The sequence below is a fragment of the Rhinolophus hipposideros genome (assembly GCF_964194185.1).
Source record: "Rhinolophus hipposideros genome assembly, chromosome: X".
Classification (NCBI taxonomy): Eukaryota; Metazoa; Chordata; class Mammalia; order Chiroptera; family Rhinolophidae; genus Rhinolophus; species Rhinolophus hipposideros.
The window spans coordinates 77614661-77635537 of NC_138046.1; the positions used below are offsets into that span (position 1 = coordinate 77614661).

The 20877-nt window shown below is 37.3% G+C and overlaps 1 protein-coding gene across 1 annotated transcript; it reads right to left on the reverse strand.

Annotated features, from left to right (window-relative positions):
- Positions 1-516: 516 nt before the first annotated feature.
- On the reverse strand, positions 517-17355 carry LOC308495221 (putative P2Y purinoceptor 10). The gene is made up of 2 exons (XM_081043147.1): positions 17234-17355; positions 517-1576 (listed from the first exon to the last, which is right to left on the reverse strand). Exon 2 carries the CDS (start codon positions 1525-1527, stop codon positions 541-543), a length of 987 nt encoding a protein of 328 aa, XP_080899273.1. The 5' UTR covers positions 1528-1576; positions 17234-17355; the 3' UTR covers positions 517-540.
- Between the last annotated feature and the right edge of the window lie 3522 nt (positions 17356-20877).

Here is a 20877-nt window from a genome sequence, read left to right on the forward strand (position 1 = left end):
ATGCCATTTAATCAGTAATAGGTTTGTGGTCCTGAAATTCATGTGCAAATTTCTTCAGTCTTCATTCTCCCCATCCTGTGCATTTATCTGTTAGAAAGACTAGAGATTTTTACTCTCATTCACAAATAAATGTCTTTATATTAAAAACAAAGACTTACTTTTACATCTGGAAAAGATTCATTGACTGTATCTTATTAACAATATCATATTTACTGAAGAAATGTTTAAGATAAAATATCCAATTTCCATTTGGTTGAAAACATCTGTAAAAACTTGATCTAGATATGTTAAATAAGAAAGTGCCTTAGAATTTTAAAGAGGAAACAGGTAAATTCCATCTTCCCTTCCTCTCCCACATTTTTCACAGTCTGCCTCCACCATCACAGCCCTTTGACCACAACAATTACACAAGAGGACATTTATTTATTTTATTCCCAAAGTTCAGTTAAAGAAATTATCTGGCTGATTATTTGGCCTATGAGGGGAGAAAAACAGGAAACATAGTTAAACAAAGTTGTAATTGAAAAGTTATTTTATTTTTTAGCCAATCATTGATGAACCACTCTCCCTGCTCATGAGGCGAGAACGGGTCACAGAGCTGCCGTGGCGGGATAGTTGGTCACGAAACTCTGAGGCCATGAAGTAATAGAGAATTGGATCCAAAACGCAGCAGAGACTTGCAAGACAAAGAGAAAACGGGTGAAAATACAGTGTGCTTTTGACAATGGAAGGACTGCTAATGATGGCTTCCTTTACCATGGTGTAAAACATAAAGTTAATATGATAGGGAGTGAAGCATATGACGAAGACCGCAGCACACATGAAAACCATCCGCAGTGCTTTCTGCCTCTCACTGATTCCTTGGAAAGCCATTGATGGCTGTCTCAAGGATATGGTAGTTTTCCAGGTACACCATGCTATGATGACTACTGGGACCACAAATCCTGCCAGCTCAGCAACTGTGATCATCCCAACCAAAGCCACTGCATTCATTCGCTTGTATCCAAGATCAGCAAAGCAGGACTCATTGTTGTTGGCTAAGTCCGTGCTTCTCATGATGGGAAATGACAAACATGCAGTCCCCACTACGACCCAGATGGCAGCACTGATGCCCACATCATACCTACGCTTCCAGTCTCTGGCCCTGAAGGGCTTGAGGAGAAAGAAGCACCTCTGAAGGCTGATGCATGTCAGGAAGCAAATGCTGGCATACATGTTGAGATACTTCAGGTAGAAGCACAGCAGGCAAAGGGTCTTTTGGAAAGGCCAGTGGTGGCTGATGTAATAGTAAATCCGGAGGGGTAAGGACAGCACATGGGCAAGGTCAGCCACAGAGAGGTTGATCATGAAAATGATGGCTTTATTTTTCTTGTTGATGTAGCGGCACAGAACCCACAAGGCTGCACTGTTGGCCAGAAGACCAGGGATGAATATGAGGGTGTAGGTGGTTGCATAGAGAGAGTATTGAAATGTTACATTAGTGACATTGCAGTTAGTCTCATCACTGCTTGTACTGTTGCAACCCATCTTGAATATTTCAGTATATTCATCAAGGTAAGCCGTGGAGTTATGATTCCTGCCCAAAGCAAAGAAAAAAAAAGAGTATAATGGTTAATCAGTTCTTTAGTCAACACCCAGATTCCTTTTTGTACTTACAAAGACATAGAATATTACAACTAGAAGGGACCTATTTACAGATAAAAAACAAATCTCATAGAAGATCTACTACTGATGTAAGGTCATCCAATTATTCAATTAGAGGACCATGGAAACACATTTAATTCAGCCTCCACATAATAGAAGTAGAAAAAGCAAGGCCCAGATAGTCTAAGTTGTCTGTTGCAAGTAAATATGTCCTGAAACATTTAGTCTATTGTTCTCACCATAGCCAAAAGTGTGTGGCAGTTGAGTCTGTTTCTTCTGTGTCTAAATTTGTCTTGCTTCAAGCTTTGGTTAAAGTGAATACTGCTCACTCATTCCCAATTGCAATGATAGAAATCCAGCTTCACCATTTTTGTCCCTTTGTTTCTCCCTTGTTTGCCAATTTGTGCATTGGGTCCTGACTTCCTATCTTGGCACTCCAGCACTTGGAAAATAACCTGCCCTTTTATCCTGCATTGCCAGTATCCTGGCTGAAGTTCAGGGCTTGGGAATGTTACCCACTTATTACTTTATCACAATAGCTGGTGGTTCTTGTGCATTTTGTCTCTCTCTCTCTTGGCTTAGGCTATGTTACCAATTTACGTGAAAAAGTTCAGTAATATATGAATTTAGAAACTGAACTAGGATATTTTCCCTTATATGGTCTGGAAGGGAAACTCTTCCTCTAAGGGGAATTCTGTACTGGTGTGACATCATGGACGTGACAGATTATCCAACAGGGAATACTGATTAGGACACTAGCAAAACAGGCCACCAAAATCAGTTTTTGGAAACAGTTTAAGATTTAATATTTTTTCAGTAAAGTAGTCATTGTAAGGAGAAAAAAGATTTTTGGACTTCCTTAATCTTATTTTATGCTTTAGTGTGGTTTTTATTATGTATTGTATATAGGACCTGGGGAATACAGAGTAATCTTTAGGGCTTTTCAAGTTCTCACTGTAGATTTATGCAGGCTGCCTGAAAATAAGAATGTCAGAAAAGCAACAATCTCATTCTTTTACTGTCACTTACTTATAGAATTTTAGACTGGAAAGGAGCTTTGAAAATCATTTCATTCAGCCCCCACATAATACAAGTAGAAAAAGTAAGGCCCAGAGAGGAGTTCATTAAGGTAACAAAGCCACTGAACAGAGATCTGTGACTTCAAACAGGACAATGTGCTTAACCTTTTACACACATAGCTTCTGTCCATATCGCGGAAATAAATGTTTGTTGCATTTAGAGTTAGAAGTGGAAGAAATGAAGCAGTAAGGTAGTTCCTCATATGGAATAAGGGTTTTTGTTGTTGTTATTATTATTTTTTTAAAATTAAATTTATTGGGGTGACAATTGTTAGTAAATTTACATAGATTTCAGATGTACAATTCTGTATTACATCATCTGTAAATCTCATTGTGTGTTCACCACCCAGAGTCAGTTCTCCTTCCATCACCATATATTTGATCCCCCTTACCCTCATCTCCCACCCCCCACCCCCCTTACCCTCTGGTAACCACTAAACTATTGTCAGACAGAAAAAGCAGAGAACCATATGATTTCACTGACATGTGGTATATAAACCAAAAACAACAAAAGAATAAGACAAACAAATGAGAGACAAAAACTCATAGACACAGACAATAGTTGTTATTATTTTTATTTTGTTTTGTTTTGTGTTTATAAAAACAAAGGAGTAGCTTGCTTTCAAATTCTCCTTATAAGTAGCAGAATTACTTTCTCTCTGTATATATATTTTAAGCCCTGCTCCAGGAAATAGAAATGTGATTTAAAAAACAACAACAACAAACACAGAACACCAGTGATTAATTTTAATTCACAGATAAAAGAAAGTCAATGTTATGAGTTACCATGACTCTGAAAACTTTCACTTTCCTCTGATATTCCATTCTCCCTACTTGGCCTGTCGATGATATGTCCAAAAAAAATCATACAGTCGTCTTCCTTATGTATGTATGACTTACAACAAAGGGTGGAGGGGTGCTCACAGGTGAAAAGACAGTAAATAATCATCAGGGTGTGACTATCAATGATGCATCTCAGAATCTGTAATTGAATTTTTTACATGCGTTATCTAATTTCATTCTCACAACTGTCCTAAGAGATAGGTACTATTATTACTTTCATGTGCAGATGAGGAAACTAAGGTTCAAAGAGATTCAGTAAATTGCCCGAGGTAACAATGCTAGAAAATGTTAACAATGAGATTTACTATCATGCCGTACTTGTTCCAAAGTCTATGCTATTTCTACTATACCACTTGCTTCTTCTTACTCAGGAGGGACTACTTAATAGAATGGGGTTCATTGTGACACCTGGAGGGCACATTATAGTAGAACCTTTCTAATCCTGCAGCAGAATCTAATTATTTTATAACACTAGGATTACTCTAGGTAGGCCATTAGGATATAACTAAAACTTTTCCCTCACACACATCACCAATCCCTCCTCATCACCCACTTTGACTTTAACATTAGCACTGTTTCTACTCTCATCTATTACCCATACAGAGGCTATGAGAGAGCAAGGGAAGATACATTAAGTGCATTTCAGTTTCAAGAACTAAGAACAGCTCACACACACCCAAATCACACTTCTACTTTTTCAATTTACAGACATGAGGATTCGTTCCTGCTTCACTGGTATAGTAAGTTTCACTTACTAAAGGGGCGAGTTCTCATCTCTTTCGTGTGGGTTCTTAAAGCCCCTGCAATTCATAGTCTATTGTGAGTTTAGAGATTTTCATGGCCTGCTTTATCTGTTTGGTGACTATTATTATACATAAAATCCCCAATTATAGGGAGATGCTTGGGGGATTTCTTTTTTAGGGCAGAAATATAAACTCTCTCAGAGAAGGAATGTTTAACTTGTTGTGGGCAATCTGTGACATTTCTGAAATTTAAGAAAGGAGAACAACCTAAGAAGCCACTAACAGGAAAATGCTGAATGGAAGGGCTAAAGTCAGAATATGTTCTTTCTCTCTGTCTCTACCTCTGACTCTGTCTCTTTCTCTCTCTTTGGCTCTGGCTCTACTGTTGACTACTGGTTGTTTTTGCCCACTGCGATGCCAATCTTTCTCCCCTTCAATATAGACATAGTTTTGTTTCCTATTTCAGAATGAGGTGTGAGATTGGTGTCAGACTTAAGTCTGAGTTCCCTTCTCAGTCAGTGCCATGACTCTCCTCCCAGACACTCAAGCTAGAAACTGGCAACTCATCCAACATCTATCACTACATTTTGCCCATATCCAATCAGAAACCAGGTGATTCTCCCTCCTAAAAAGCTCTCAAATCCATATTCAATCCATCTGTACTTCTATTGTTGCCATCTTAAACCAGGCCTCTGTCACCATTCTTCTTGACTGTTGTGACAGATACCTGCTGGACTCCCTGCATCTGTCTTGCCCCTTGCAGTCCATTCCACATACTGTGTCTAATGCTAACATTATTTACAGCTACCATTTATTGAGGGCTATCATCTATTTGCAGGCTAAGCACCCTTCACATATTATCTCGTTAATCCTCATAGCAGCCCTATGATTATTTCTATATTACAAATAAGGAAACTGAGACCAAGAGAGGTTAAGTAAGTTGTGTTAAAGTCACAAAAGCTGAATAGTGTAAAGGTGGTGTATTGGAATTGGAATACATACTTGTTTTCATACTCCCTTATCTCTGTCATGGCACTTACCACACTTATTGAAATTCTGTTAACATGTCTTTCTCTTTAATTAGATTTTACACTTCTTGATGACAGGAACTATGTCGTTTCTTGACCCATTCTTACTCTTTCCACACTGTGACCAAAGTGATCTTTCTTTGAAATATTATGTCATTCTCCTGTCTAAAATCCTTTGCATGTTCTATATTGCATTAAGGCCAAACTTCTTACTGTGGCCTTAAGGCCATACCTAATATGGCTCTTGTGCCCTTCTACATCAGCTTATGCCATCCTCTTCCTCAACTGCGTGTTAAGTACACTGAGTTGCTTTCACATTTTAGAACAAGCCAAGTTTTTGTTCCTGACTAAGTCTTCTGCACATGTTGTTCCCTCTGTTGGGAATTCTCTTCCTCTAGATCCTCACTTCTCGGACTCCATTTAATGTCATTTTGCAGGTCAGAGAGAACTTCACTGGCAGTACTACCTAGGTAGTCCTACACATCACTATATACTCTCTTACTCTCTGTTCTTTCTCTTTATAGCATCAACATTTGTAATTCAAAGGTCTGTTTACATGTTTATTGGCTATTTTACCAACTATGCCGTTAGCTCTATTCACGCCATAACAAACTCTGTTCATCACCATATAGCCAAGACAAACGGCTATTTAGCAATAAAAATAGTATAACTGGATTGAATTGCATACACAATAGTTTAAAGTATTTATTTGGCAACTTTATGCAAAAATGTAAACCCTGATATATTGACTAATGCATTTTTGCTGCCTGCTGCTTCCTTAAATTTTATCTTCTAATTGGGCTATTATCATCAATATTGCCTGCACCTACCTTTTTCAACTCATAAAAGTCATGCCTGTAGAAGCCTGAAGAAAGTGCAAAATAAAAAAAATATAGAAATGACAGGTAGTCAGACATATCCTCTGGGTAGAAACCAGCACAGCCCAAGATCTCAGAATACCATCAACACTATTATGTGAAACTCAGGAAGAAGGTAGTAGTCCTTCTAATCTATTTCCAAAAGCATCTCAACCCCTATTGTTGTTGGTTGTTATTCTGTGAAAGGATCACTTTCCTTATCTTATTAGAAAATAATTTCCTACCCACCTATGCATGGGACCTGGAATGAGAGTGAGAAGGCTGCATCTGTAGTTCCCCAAACTCTCCACAGATGGAAAGTAAGTATAAAGGGAAAATACGTTTGTCTATTTGCTCTTTTTTACTTCTTCTTCTTTTTTTCCATGGCTTTTTGAGGATTCTGACTGCCTTGGAGGCCATCAGTCAAGCATCATATACAGAAGGTGCCAAAAAAATGTATACACATTTTAAGAAAGGAAAAAAAAAAACTGTACAAAATTACGCTGATGGTAACCACTTTGAGCACCTCTTGTAATTGCAGAAGTCAAACGTGACTTGTATTCACCTTTTGTTATCAGTTTATGTTGAGTGTTACAATTTTAATATAGTTTTTTGCTTTCTTAAAATGTGTGTACATTTTTTGGCATTATCTGTATTTAATAAGCATCATCCTATGAACTCTGTGTTAAATTCTGTGGAGAAAATAGAATCACCCGCTATAATTTTTTTGTCCCTGTGAAGCTTCTGGTCTGGTGGGGGAAATATTTTTCAAATCTCCGACATCACAATCAGTGAATGACAAGAACTGAGGTAAATGGCTTAGGTGAGAAGAAATAATTATGTTAGCACAGCATCATCCCTGTGAGGTAAGTGAGACAAATACCAATAATACCCCTATTATAGTTTTTAGCTGACAAAGAGATGCATTCGAGAACAATTTGGTACCCTATTAAGTCACAGAGTTAGAACATGGTGGAACTAGGACCAAAAGTGAGGTTTGTAGGCCTCTTACTCAATGTTCCTTGTAACACGTCAGGCTACTTCTGTTGAATTCTTAGAGATAGAGTACCTCAAGTAAGAGAATAGGGCTCATGCATCAAGCCATCTGCATTCTCTTATTGGTCTCTGTAGGTATAGGTTTGGAGAGAAAAATAGAAGTGGTGACTGGGGAAGAGATAAAGTTAACTGTACTTTGTCTGAATTATACACTATTGTATTTATATCCTAGCAGCTCTTCAAAACTGTTGTCAAGTCCCATTTCCTCAAGAAAGCCTGCACTGGGTATTACCAATAATATTTATAAGAGGTTTAGTAATTCATGATTTCATTCAGCAAATGAACATTTTTCTATGTATGTATACAACATGCTAATTGCTGGTGATGGTGGAGTGGGGTGGGAAATTTCAGTGAAGAATTATACATGACTGTTGCCCTCAAGAAGGTTATAGTTATTTAGGAAACAGAGACATAAGAATGACTAACCATAATAGATTTTTTTATCATTTATATCCCTCACACTGGGTGACCCCCTCCACCCATCCACTATCCCTCTGACATCGCACAGAACCATTACATTTCCACTGTTTCTATTCCTAATGCTGTACTCCGCTTCTTGTAATTATATACATATACATACATACACACACACACACACACACGAACTTGTAGTTTGCATTCATTATTGTTCAGCTTCAGCTTCAGTTGTACAATGCAGTGTCATAATAGATTTTTAAATGTGCCATGAAAGAAATTACAAAGACGTTTCTATGGAGGTAGAAATAAATCCTGCACAGAAAAGGAGAATTGGAAGCTCAACTTTAAGGATAAATTTATTTTCAACAAACGGTTATGGGGTGAGCAGGGTGTAGGAGAAGAAAGAATGGGAAAGGAATTCCCAAAATGAGTGAATTGCATTTAAAAATCCCAAAGTTTTATTAATCAATGTCACCCCAATACATTGAATTTAAAAAGTAAAACAAAATAAAAAAGTTTTAAAGTCTCAGAGTATAAAAATGAGTGACCTATATAATCATAGGTGTTCTAGCCCAGGTGGAGAATAGGGTGAGATGATGGAGAAGATAAAATGGGAGGTGAGAGTGGGAGAAGGTAACAGAAAGGAAAAGAGACTGAAAAATGTAGATATAACCAGATCATGAAGGGTTTTATGGGGAATCATTGAAGGATTCTGGGAATAGATGTGATATTGCCATAGTTGTGTTTTAGAAAGATCACTTTGGCAACAGTGTGGATGATGGATTAAAAAGATGGAAAAACAGAGACAAGAAGTCCAAATCATTTGGAAGTTTGTAGGGTGATCAACATTCCAGGTTTGCCTAGGTCTGAAGGTTTCCTGGGACATAGAATTTTTAGTGCTAAAACCATGACAGGGCAGGGCAAACAGGATAGCTTGTCATCCTATTATTGCAACAGTTGGGATAATAAAAAATAAGCTCTGGACTTATAGTAGGGACATTACAATCTCAAATAAAAATCAGAAATAGAATTGACCAGTTTTGGAGACTGTTTAACTGAGGAGTCAAAGCTAATTTAGTTTTTAAAACATGTGGAATATAAAAAGATATCACAGTTTTGCACTTTTCCAAAGCTCTTTCAAATCAGCAGCTCACAGCATTCATGGCTCCTGACAATCTGAGTCAATTCACCTCTTTCTTATTCCAAGGAAGTACTCTTTTCCAAGGTTTTCAAATTTGTACTATCTGCCAAGCTTCATCAATTTTTGACTCTACAAATGGTTTTATTTCTCTGACATTATCACTCAGCTACACTGTAAATTGCACCATACTAGGTTGAAATATACACTCCCAGAGACCTTCAAATTCAAAATCTTTCCATTTCTCCTGCTCTTACCCAGCATCCTTCCTCATATAACTTCCTCCCCTACCCAGCCTAGATTACATGATCAACATAACTACTCTCATATTAGAACCCTTAACTTCCTTATTTGCCATTCTTCCGCTGCACCAGCCTGGCAAGGCCTAAATCCCAGAACAAGTTCAGTCTTTTTTTTTTTTTTAACTGTCCTAACTGCTAAATTATCCTATTAAAAGTATCAGGATCTATTTGGAATGCCCAAACTAGAAATTTATGATCTCCAGTCTAAGATTATTTTGCTCCAGCCTCCTTTTGCACACCTCTGATTAGCATCTTCTCCTATTCCCATGGTGGCCATTCAGCACCTTCACAACTCTACTAAAGCTTCTTCTCTCCTCTTCTCCAATCCCCCATGTTTTTTTCTGCAGAGGATCTTACTTCTTAAATCACAGAGAAAATTTAGCTTATTTGGTGAGAAGCAATTCAATTTCATCCATTGTCCCCTCCCAACACACACAATCTTATGTGCAGCTACATCTTTCTTACTTCTCAACACAGCTGTCTTTCCTGTTGCTCAAGATGAATTCTCATGTTCTTAATCCCTTCTATTTCTCATTAATTGATCCCTTTTACTCCTAGATCATCATTCTCTCCTTCATTCTCAGTCAGATCTCTGTCATCAAGTCGCTCCAGCCCCTGAAATAATCTTATCTTGTCTATGCATCTTATTCTAGCTTTGTCACTTTCCGTCTCTTCTTAAATAAACTCACAATAGTTGTTTACACTGATTGTTTACTTTTCCTTACTTTATATCCATTCTTTTTTTGTTGTTTTTTTTTTCCAAGTCAAGTTGTTGTCCTTTGAATCGTAGTTGAGGGCGTAGTTCAGCTCCAGGTCCAGTTGCCATTGCTAGTTGCAGGGGACGCTGCCCACCATCCCTTCAGGGACTCCAGGGATTGAACTGGCAACCTTGTGGTTGAGAGCCCACTGGCCCATGTGGGAATCGAACCGGCAGCCTTCAGAGTTAGGAGTATGGAGCTCTAACCACCTGAGCCACCGGGCCGGCCATATATATATATCCATTCTTCAATGCACTCCAAGGTAGCATGCATTCCCTCAAAACCTCACTGAAACTGCTTTAGCAAAGATGACAAATGACCGTCATGCTGCTGAATCATGCATGACTTTTTTGCTGCCATGGACACAGTCTGAGCACTTCCATCTTTTTGAAATGATCCTGTCACTTGGCTTCTTAACCACAACTCTTTCTTGATTCTCCTTCTTAAATGTATATCCTTTCATACTGAGTCTCTTTCACATTTTCTTTTTTATCTGTGCATCCTTTAAATGTCCGTTATCCTCAGGTCTGCATCTTCTCTTCTTATTCAGCATCCCAGTGCTAACTAACATCATTCACTTTCATGGCTTCAATTACCAGCCATATCTTGATGATTCTCATGTCTCTCTGTCTAGGCATGGCCTCTCCTCAGATATTAAACCTGTATGTCCAACTTCCAGCTAAGATTCCCCATTTGAATGTCTCCCAGGCACCTCAAAATAAATATGTACAAAATTAAACTCATCATACTCCCTGACCTTTCCTTTTATATATCCACCACAATCTACCCAGTTACAAGACCCAGAATCCTCAGAAAAATCCTAGACCTCTTCTTCTCTTTCATTCAATCAACCATGTTTTCTCTCTCTCTCTCTCTCTCTCTCTCTCTCTCTCTCTCTCTCTCTCTCTCTCTCTCTCTCTCTCTCTCTCCGTAATACACTTATTAATTAATCTACCTCCCTCTCTTGCTCCCTCTTTCTTTCTCCTCTCTCTATCTCTATTATTAAAATACTGATTAATTGATCTACTGACTCAAAGATTGTCCTCTTAAAATATATTCTCTACTTTGCTACCAAAATGATGTATAAAAATGCAAATCTGGGCTACCATGTCACCACAGGAATTGTTTTAACAATATGCTCACTGAATTAGATTAAAGTTTTCCATTTATGTATCTGTATTTCTAACTCAACCATGGACATTTTGAAAGTGAAGGCCATGTCTCACTTATCTTTAAATCTCCAGAGCCCAGCAGAATGATAGGCACCTAGTCATTCAGTAAATGTCTTTAACTGAACAAATAATCTGCCTTATGATAACTCGTATATTTTTAATTATTTATGGATCTCTCCACACTGGGCTGTGAGTTTTGTTAAGTCAGAGGTCATGTCTTGAATTTCTTTATCACTGTCTTTCTTTCTAACCCTAAAACAAAGCTAAACATATTTAAATAGTTGATGTTAACTAGCCTATGTAGGGAATAACCCCAGGAATTTAACCTCATTAATATTGCATAACCAATTCAGCTAACTATGACCACACAGACAATAAAGGTCAACAAAATTATAACCTGTGAAAATGCCACATCTTCAGCATATACTACAGACCCCTAACTCTGTGTTTGTGGACCACCCAGACAGATATGAGAGCAGAGTTCCCAGTGATTCTGATACCAATCATTAAAGAAGTAGATGCTTTTGGTTTCTCCAGTGTGCACTATTTTCTCCAGTGTGCAATACTGTGTCCAGGGTACACACTGCCTACACCAAATACCAGGACCATGAAGAGGGATACCTCTTATCTTGAAAGAGGAATCTGGTGACAGGCTCTAAACCTTAAAGGGAATGACCAGCACAGAGTTCTAAGGTGATAATCAGAGCAAAAAATCCGCTACCATCTTTGAGCCAATAAGATTTACTTTTAATGTGTGGCTCTAAGGATGTTCCTGTTAATGAAGATTGGTATAAAACTATGACTAAAACTCCAACAAACTCCTTTCTTCCTTGATCCCATCTCAGAGGTCAATATTTTACTCCTGTTTTAAGGTCCTATCTCAATTCTCATCTTTTCCTTGCCCTGGACAATCCTATTATAACTTCCTCCTTTTTTGTACTCTTAGTGGACTTACAGGCCACACAATGAAAATCTCTCTCTGAGGGAAGTCTCTGTATCTTAGACTTTTATACTCTTTACTTTGCTTAGCAGAGGGTTAGGCACATAATAGGGGCTCAGTTCATACACATTGATTTGTAAAGGTAAGTATATGGAGAATAGACACATATTATTAGCTAAGCGTTAGGCAGTTTTACTTCTAATCTCTCTCATGAGCTACTCTCCCAAGCAACAGCCATAGTCTTTTTCCCTATGCTACTGAGGAAAATATGGGCAGGGCAAGGATAATGAAGATAGAGTCTAATATATCTGGACACTTAAGAGTTTCAAAGACTACAATCTCAGCTTTTTATTTCAAATCCAACAGGAATCCCATAAACTTAAATGAGAATTTGGTCATTAAACACTTCACTTTATGAAATACCTAAAATTTGTTTCAGAACACAGACTTATGTCAGGTATTTAAATATGATTAAATGAAACTGAGTTCAAGAGCTTAGTAAGTACCAATAACATCTACACAAAGGCAGCTTTTCTTCTTAACCAACTACCTCAATACTGTGGTTTCACAAAGGTACAACCAAAGTGAGCTTATATTATTGTAACATCAGAATTTGTACCAGATTCCTAAGTCTAGGTGAAATACTAAATCCAAGGAGTTTCCACATGCAGCCTGCCAATCACTAGCTAAGTGCTATTAATATGTTATCTTTAATCCGTGTAAGAGCTCTAAGTTAATTATTAGCATACCCCTTTACAGATCGGAAAATGGAGGCTCGGCACGATTAAGTATCTTTTGAAAAGTCACAGTTATTATTATTTCAATTGTAATGAGGCTCTTCATGAGCAGAGAAATGGATGAGCAGAGTTTGGATAAGAAATTCTTCTTATCCAAACAACTTATTGTATGCACAGATATTTTAAAGAGGGATTTCTGTGGATAAGAGTGTTCTTCAAAGATGAAGAAGCTATAATTCCTGGTTCTATTTCTAATACTTTTATAACTATGTATATATGGTATGTGACTGCTCACCAGGTGTCAGGGTAGGGTTGTATCAAAACCAGAGATCTTTATGGAGTTTTTTCTGTGATTCCAAACCATAATATAGCTATGTGTAGAAGACTGAAAAAATTTCTTTATAACAGTGAGCTAAATATGACAGTATGTTGTAGAATGGGGAATACTCAAAAGCATTAGAACTTCTTGAAAAGAGCACTGGATTTGGAACTAAGACACTTGGATTCTAGTAACTATTCAAATACTAATTTGACTATTAATTATTTAAATACTAGTTTTACTATTAATTATTCAAATACAAATTAATTATTTCAATACTAATACTAATTCTAGTAAATATCCAGATATTTGTGTTGCCCTGCTAAACCCCTTCCATTCTGTGGGTTTAATTTCCCTCATCGTTAAAATAAGACAATTTGAACTGGATGAGCTTTTATGCCTTTCCTGTTCTAACTTGCTTGACTTTAGCAACATGGCTCCTCTCAACCCCTGCCCCTAAGTAATAGTACCAGCACTAACACTGCCATGATTAGTGTAGCCACAAACATCTCAACCCACCTGCTGATTTATACTTTACAAAGCATTATTATATCTATAATTGCTGTTAATCATCACTAAAGGTACATATTGTAAATAATAAGGTCAGATAATGTCATCCTCATTGTACAAGTCAGGAAGCTGAGACTCAAAATAAGTGACTTCATTTACCTGAAGACATAAGGTTAGCAAATGACAGTGAGGGGGGTGGGACCTAGGCCTCTGGCATCAAAGGGACTGCTCTTTTTCTAGTAGAACTCTAAAAAGCTTTATCCTTTTAATTGCCCTTCTTTTAATCCCTCATCATTAAGTCACTAATACCACTAAGTGAACATGTTCATCAAATTTGCTTCTCCTATTTTCTTTGATGGCAGTGCCAGTATGTGGGCTTGTCATTTTGGGATAAAGGAAAATTCAATTGGGAAAAGTTGCTGATGGGAAACCTTCCCACTTCCCTAGAGGACAACCTTGGCAGGCCATTGGGAATCTACCTTGTATTGCCTTATCTTACCTTTTTCTTCTTTCAACCACAAAAGTCTCACATGAATTACCCAAGTCAGTCTGACCCCATTGATATGGTGTCCTTCATTCAATCACTTACAACCATAGCCAACGAAGAGCAACTCAAATTTGGAACTCTGTGGTTTCCTGAATTAATTAAAATCAACTTTATATAACCCACGAAGATTTGGATATATTCTGCAAGTGCACACTTTTTTTTCTATAAATTAGAAGTGAAAGTTATTTTTAATCCTTAAAATGAGTTAAAAAACATTAGACTATTCACAAACTAACCAAATTTGAATTGAACTCGCATGCATGCACCTTTATAAATAATTTTTAAAAGAGGCCTGATTAGATGTCATTTTTGCAGTTGGGGCAGCATTTTCGGGGTGGAAAACATCATGTTCTTTGAGCAGACCTGGGGTCATATCATGACTTAGTTATCAGCTCTCTAGCCTGAAACAGCTCACTTCATATCTCTGGGCTTCAGTTCCCTCATTTATAAAATTAGGATCACAGTACCTGCAACATAGATTGTTGTGAAGATTAAATGAAAAATGTATATGAAGTACCTATTTTCATGTCTGGTACACAGTAGACATTGAATAAATATCAGTTCATTTCCCAATTACTCAATCTCCATGGGCCTTTGGTTGAATTCTGGACTTTTCTGGGTTCATGAAATCTCCCCAAATGTGTAGCTGTGAGAGATGGCTAGCAGACTAAAACAATAATTCTCATAGTGGAACAGTGGAAAACATGTGTTACTTGAAAAAAATAATATTCCGTATTGTAGTCAATGTATTTGAAATTCTCCCTATAATACAAACTGGTGAAAGTACAGATCTTCAAAATATTTTTGGCTGTTGGGCACACAATACTTGGAAAATGTTAATGCAATGGAGTAGGCTTTTCCAGGAGTCCAGGATCTGGTCCTAGGGAGGCAAGTCTGCAATAATCTTATAGTGATAGTTTTCAAATGTTTTTCAAAGGGAACCATGGTTTTAAAAGATTGAGAAATACTGATTGAGTGACACTGTCATTAAGGAAATCAGATTTCAGAATTATTTCCTTTGTTTGTTGTTTGGTTTTATCATTTGAAAAAAGAAAATTACTTGTAAAATACTTGCCTGTGGTCTAAAAAATGAGGCTCTCATGATAACATTATTCTGAAAGAAATATAATGTCCCTTGGCAAAGGTTACTGGGTTCCCATTGAGATATAGACTATATTTCCAGAAGGTCCCCTTTAGTTAGATTTCCCTACTATAGTTTCGTTATATACCACTTCATGATAAATAACTCTTCTCAGGCACCTACGAGCCTAGAGTCAAATCATTGTATTGCTAGAAAGGAAATTAAAGACCATCTATTCCAAGCTTTCCCCTTATTATAGGTTAGAATATTGAGAGCCAGAAAAATAAAGCAACTTGCTTAAAGCCACACAGTGAGTCACTGGCAAGACTTGAACTTTACTTTCTGTGTATTGATCCATCTACTTCATCACTCTTGCTGTGATGCATGTGAATCAAAATAGATGAAAACTTCCCAATAAAATCCCTGACCTGGCTTGAAGTAGACTTTTGACTAAATATTTTTAAATAAAGCATAGACTACCTGCCAGTCATTGTCCTGATTGTTATAACTCTTATAAAGGGTAGTTTCACAAGAGACAGCTCTGTCTTCTTTGCTAGAGCTGTGACAGAAGGCAATAGACATCCCTGCATCTTAGGACACCAATTGAGTTATGAAGAGCCACTCCAAACCACCCAGAAGTATGCTCATTAGACATCTTATGCTCCACCACTGCCAGGATATGAGCAGACTATACAACTTGAAATCAACATCTTTCCCAGGTGAGCCACAGAATGATCTGCTTTTGACCAAAGAAGGACCTGTGTTCAACAGGAACAATTGCAAAGACAGTTACCCTGAATGCATGACCTAATTATTTGTGTACTTCAGGCCATTTCCTGCCTCAGTGCACCAGCATATCACATTTTTTAACAGTGAATAATTTTACAATTGCTAAGAGAAACTCCTCTATTAATGGAAATGGTCATGACTCCCCACATCCATTTTGAACAATAAACATAAAAATGTCTCCACTTGCAGAATTCTTGGGACTGAGATTACTCCCCCCAAAAAGCACAACAAACCTTGTTTTCATTCTATACCAAATGATCCTGGTACCAACTGGCATGCACAGTCCACCTTCAAGGACTCCCCAACTGGGAGTTCCTTTTTGACTCAGTCATCTTAACTCTGAACCAGAGAGGCTGTTAACACTCAGAGTAATGAGAACAATAATCACTGAGAGACAGGTGCCTCTCTTTGGTCGCTCTGCTATCCAGTATGGCTAGCGTGGGTCAAAAATCACCTTTCAAATGATCGAGAAAGGCCCCTGAACAGACTCTGAAATCATTTTACCAGAGCTTACCACTAGGATATTTTCTCCTTTCCTAACCTAAAATCCAACATAGTTATAAATACATTTACAGTATTGTCTGGTAGGTACAGGCTATTATAGGGAAAAGGACATAATTTAGAGGACACAGTTTCTAGTTCTTGTTCCCACTAACTAGCTGAGTGATTCTAAGTGTCTTAACTGTCTCTCAGTTTTCACATCTGTATCGTGAGGGATTTAGATCTTAAAGAGCTCTTTCAGCTCCAAAATCTATGATCTGACATTCTTTCCTTCTCTCTTGATAGAATTTACTATCTGTTGCTATATCTGTGAAAGCTAAACTTACCAAAGCAAGGAGCTTATACATAAAAATTTGTCTTCATTATGCAGCTAAATAAATAATATAGAGTGGAAATTCAAGTCCTCTTTTTTCTGTCTGAATATGTCAAATTGTTCCAATGAGTCTCAGAAACACACTCTTTTCTTACCACTTTGTGTCATCCTCCCAAGTTGATGAAGTAACAAAGAGCCCTCAGCAAAGAGTGAACTCTGTCACAGACTCCATGCTCCTGTGTCATGTTTGGGACTGATAGCATTAACCCTAAATATATGCTCTAGTCAGACTCAAGGAAAATCACCATCACTCCTTCTATAAGATGTCTGAAATGAGGAACCAGGGACCATTTTCAACTTGGACACTAGTCCCACATCTGCCACTGTCCTAGACATTTATACCACCACTGATATTCCCACATGAAACCACCAATTCCCAAATACTAAGATGTAACTTACCCTGGAGCCTTGCTGGAATTAGCACTCTTGTTTCTTTGCAGGGAGCTGGGGGTGCAAAAGTCTAACTCTAAGTGGTACGGATCCTGCTGATAGCTGACAAATTTGTTGTTGAAAGAGGAAGTTGAGTGCGTTTGGTGTCTCACCACAGAAACCTTATTTACACAGACTGAAGGTAAGTTCCTTGAACAGATGACGCTACTGAAGCTTTATTTCATTGGTGCAGAGAAATTCAAAGAGCATGGAGCCAAAGGTTGTGCAAAGTCAAGCAATGACTGTATATCAGTCTTCTTCACTGTTTCTCACCTTATCTCCTTCCACCACAACCCACATGGCTATCTGTCTCACTAGATTCCAGTAGGCTCCATGGCAAAATGGGATTTTGAAGCAAAATCTGAAGGGAGTTTACCCAAGAACAAGAAAGTTGCAATTTCTATAAGTCTGAGGGGCAAAGGGTGAAGAAGCCTCAAGAAAAGTCAGAAGTAACAGCAGTAAGATTAACTTTGCTTAAGCTGTTCCCTCCATCTGGAGTGCATTTCCCTCAACCTCTCATCTCTCAAGGCTCATAGTTTAATGTATAGTTTAGTTATTTCTGTACATTTCTTATCCCTTTTGGTATACTGAAAACTGCTTGAGGGCTAAGATCATGTCTGACTCACCTCTGTATTCCCAACCAGTCCAGAACAAGTCACTTTGATAAATGTTTGTTGAATAAATAAGTGAGGGAATGTATGAAAAAATAAATATTAAAATAATGAATGAATAAATAAATGAACAGTGTTGATCACTGAGTCTCCCTACAGTTTACTACGATTTTGGTTTTTATGTATAAAGTCCACAAGGATTTTTTAAGTATGCAAATGAAGAAAGGATTACTCTTAGGAACTACAGTGTGAGCAAAGTTTGAGAATAGCTCTGAGAAACAAGGCTTGCAAACAACACAAACCTCTGTGGGCAAGTAAGAGAACCACATTCAGACACCATGGCCTGGAGCTGCAAACAGACTTCTGGGTAATATGCATAGCAAAGGAGAAAAATAAAATATTGTGTGTTAGGTTAAACAATAGCATTTGGATTTATGGATAAGATTGAATAAATAAGCAAATGGATGACAACATTTTTGTAGTTGGGCAACCTGGATCTGCAACAAGTTCTCCTTATAAAACCAGAGCCCTCTGAAAACTGGATGCAGCCATGTCCAACACTCAGAAATGTCTAATACAAATTTCAAAGACATGAAGAGATGGAAAAGAAACACTTTTAGCACTAGAAACTAAGAGTTTTAACTGACTGATGAAAAGGCCATGGCTTGTGAGAACTGGCAAAAGGAGAGTATATCCATCCTAGCTGAGTTATATCAAATGAAACATGCTTGACCTTGCAATCCCCTTCTTAATTCTGATTTCATATATTTATACAGCTCCAATCTGTTGTTAATTTAGTATTCTGACTTGGCATCCTTACTGAAAGGAGAATATATTGACAGGCCAACACACATTTCAGTCCATTTGGCAGTTCTGTTCTTTACTATAAATTATTAAATTGGCTTTCTGGTACAAATCCATCCCTTGTGAGTTGAGGTCCCATGAGCCAGTTTTCCTAGTGCATGATCCTACTCTGGACAAAGAAAGTTCCAGATCTGTTGAGTGTTAAAGCCAAACCCTGGGACACAAAGAGAAAAGGAACCCTTTCCTCACAATTAGCTATTGTTACTACCTCCCACCGTTATTTCACAGACAATACCTCAACATTGTTAAGAAGAAAGTCTGTCAGCTTACCTCATTTCTCTCGTGCATGCAAGTATACTCTCCTTTCATTGGCCCTAAAAAGGGAAGCAAAAGTAGCTCAGAAGTAACGACCCAATTTAGGCAAAGAACATTTCAACTTAGATAAAGTTTGAATGTTAATTAAAAGGAGCAAAACTGTGGACAAACAAAAACAGCTAATAATTTAACAATAATCTCTGATTGACTTTTAGGAGAGAATCCGCTAATTATTGAGGGTGACTGATGGTCTAGGAATTATTATCACTTCAAAGCAAGTAATAAATATCCAGTCATAAGAGTCTAAAAAAATACTACAGCTGTTCCATTTTGCCCATAGTCCTGAACTCTTATTTTCCCTCTATGTTTAGAGGGAAGTTTATTATAACCGGTGCATTGTATCTCTCGGAGGCTGGGAAAAGTTTGAGTTGATGCTCCAGAGGCTTTTAGGTCTTCTCTAACAGTGACAGCTATTAAAGAAATTATTCATTGTACTATACTTTATTTTCTAGGAGCCCCAAGAGTACTACCTGATCTTAGTATTAAAAAGAACTAGATTTTTACTAATAATAGGTTTGACTTGATTCTTATGGATACTGATAATAGTGTTGTGTCTCTTTTTACATGGTCTGCTGAAAAACCTGGAACTAATTTATAGTCTACTGTTAGCAAGTTTGGAGATCTTTTCATGGTGTTCTTTTTTTGATTATACTCTTTCTTAGTTCTATTATTATGTTCTTGCCCAGTTTTTCTTTATTATTTTAAACCTTATTATCCATTTATGTGGATAATATATTGATGAATTTATTATCCATATATAATTTTTTATCCACATAATAGTATGTAGCCTTGCAAACCATCTTCAATCCTTTCTGGAACAATAGTGGAACAAAAAAGTAAAAAAAAAAGTGAACTGTGACCTCAATTCCTTCTGCATTAGAACTAGTGAACATTAATTGCTTTAGATAAACTGTCTTCAGGAGTTTTCCATATCTGCTTCTATAACCACAGAGTATCCCTGAACTTTGTTTGAAATTAATCATTCAACAAGTACTTAAAGAGCTACAACAATGGGCAATTTTGTTGAATACTGAGTGACAAAGGTGGAATTCAAAAGAATAAAATATGACCCCTATGCTTTAAGAGTCAACTTTAAGTGACAAGTTGATCACTCATAAAATAATTAAAAAACACAGTATAGTATATGACTTGTTGTTAAGTTACATGAAAGTTAAGATGAGTTCACTATGGGCTGAACCTGTTTGGGAATGTTGGCTGATCCTTGCTCAATAGACAAGTTAGTTTGAGCAATATTCCCAATGGGTAGAACACGTCCCACTGGAGGTGTGCAAGGTTATTTTTGGTGGCATAAGGAATAACTATTTAAAATTTTTCAACTTATACATTTATTTTAAGGATTTATAATGTAATACAATCAGTACTTCAAATCTATGATTTTATGGATAATATTACTTACGATGAAGCTAAAATAGGTTTCTAAGCTTTAAAAAATGTGATTTAACAAACACACACACAAATGAAAAGGAGAGGGTAAGCAGAAATAGTACAAACATTGGAGGAATATTTGGATGTCTCAAATTTGGCAAATACCAGCTTACAGAGGAAAGAAGGCAAGGATTTCCAAAAGAGAGAAAGAATATTGCCAAGGACATAAGAGGTCAGGCAATGAAGTTTACGAACTCATCCTAGAAAAAGTGTTGCATACCTCATTGCTGAATATCACTACAGTCACCTTCAAAGTACTCCCCTTGAGAAGCTATGCACTAATGCCAGCACCTAGTCCCCCTTCAAAGCAGTTTTGGAACTCTTTTTTCCTGGAATGGCCATCAGAGCTGTCATTGTATTACCCTGGATGTCCTGAAT

Bases quoted from the DNA above. Each gene is read 5' to 3' on its own strand.
- LOC308495221 (XM_081043147.1), bottom strand. From the start codon at position 1,527: ATGGGTTGCAACAGTACAAGCAGTGATGAGACTAACTGCAATGTCACT.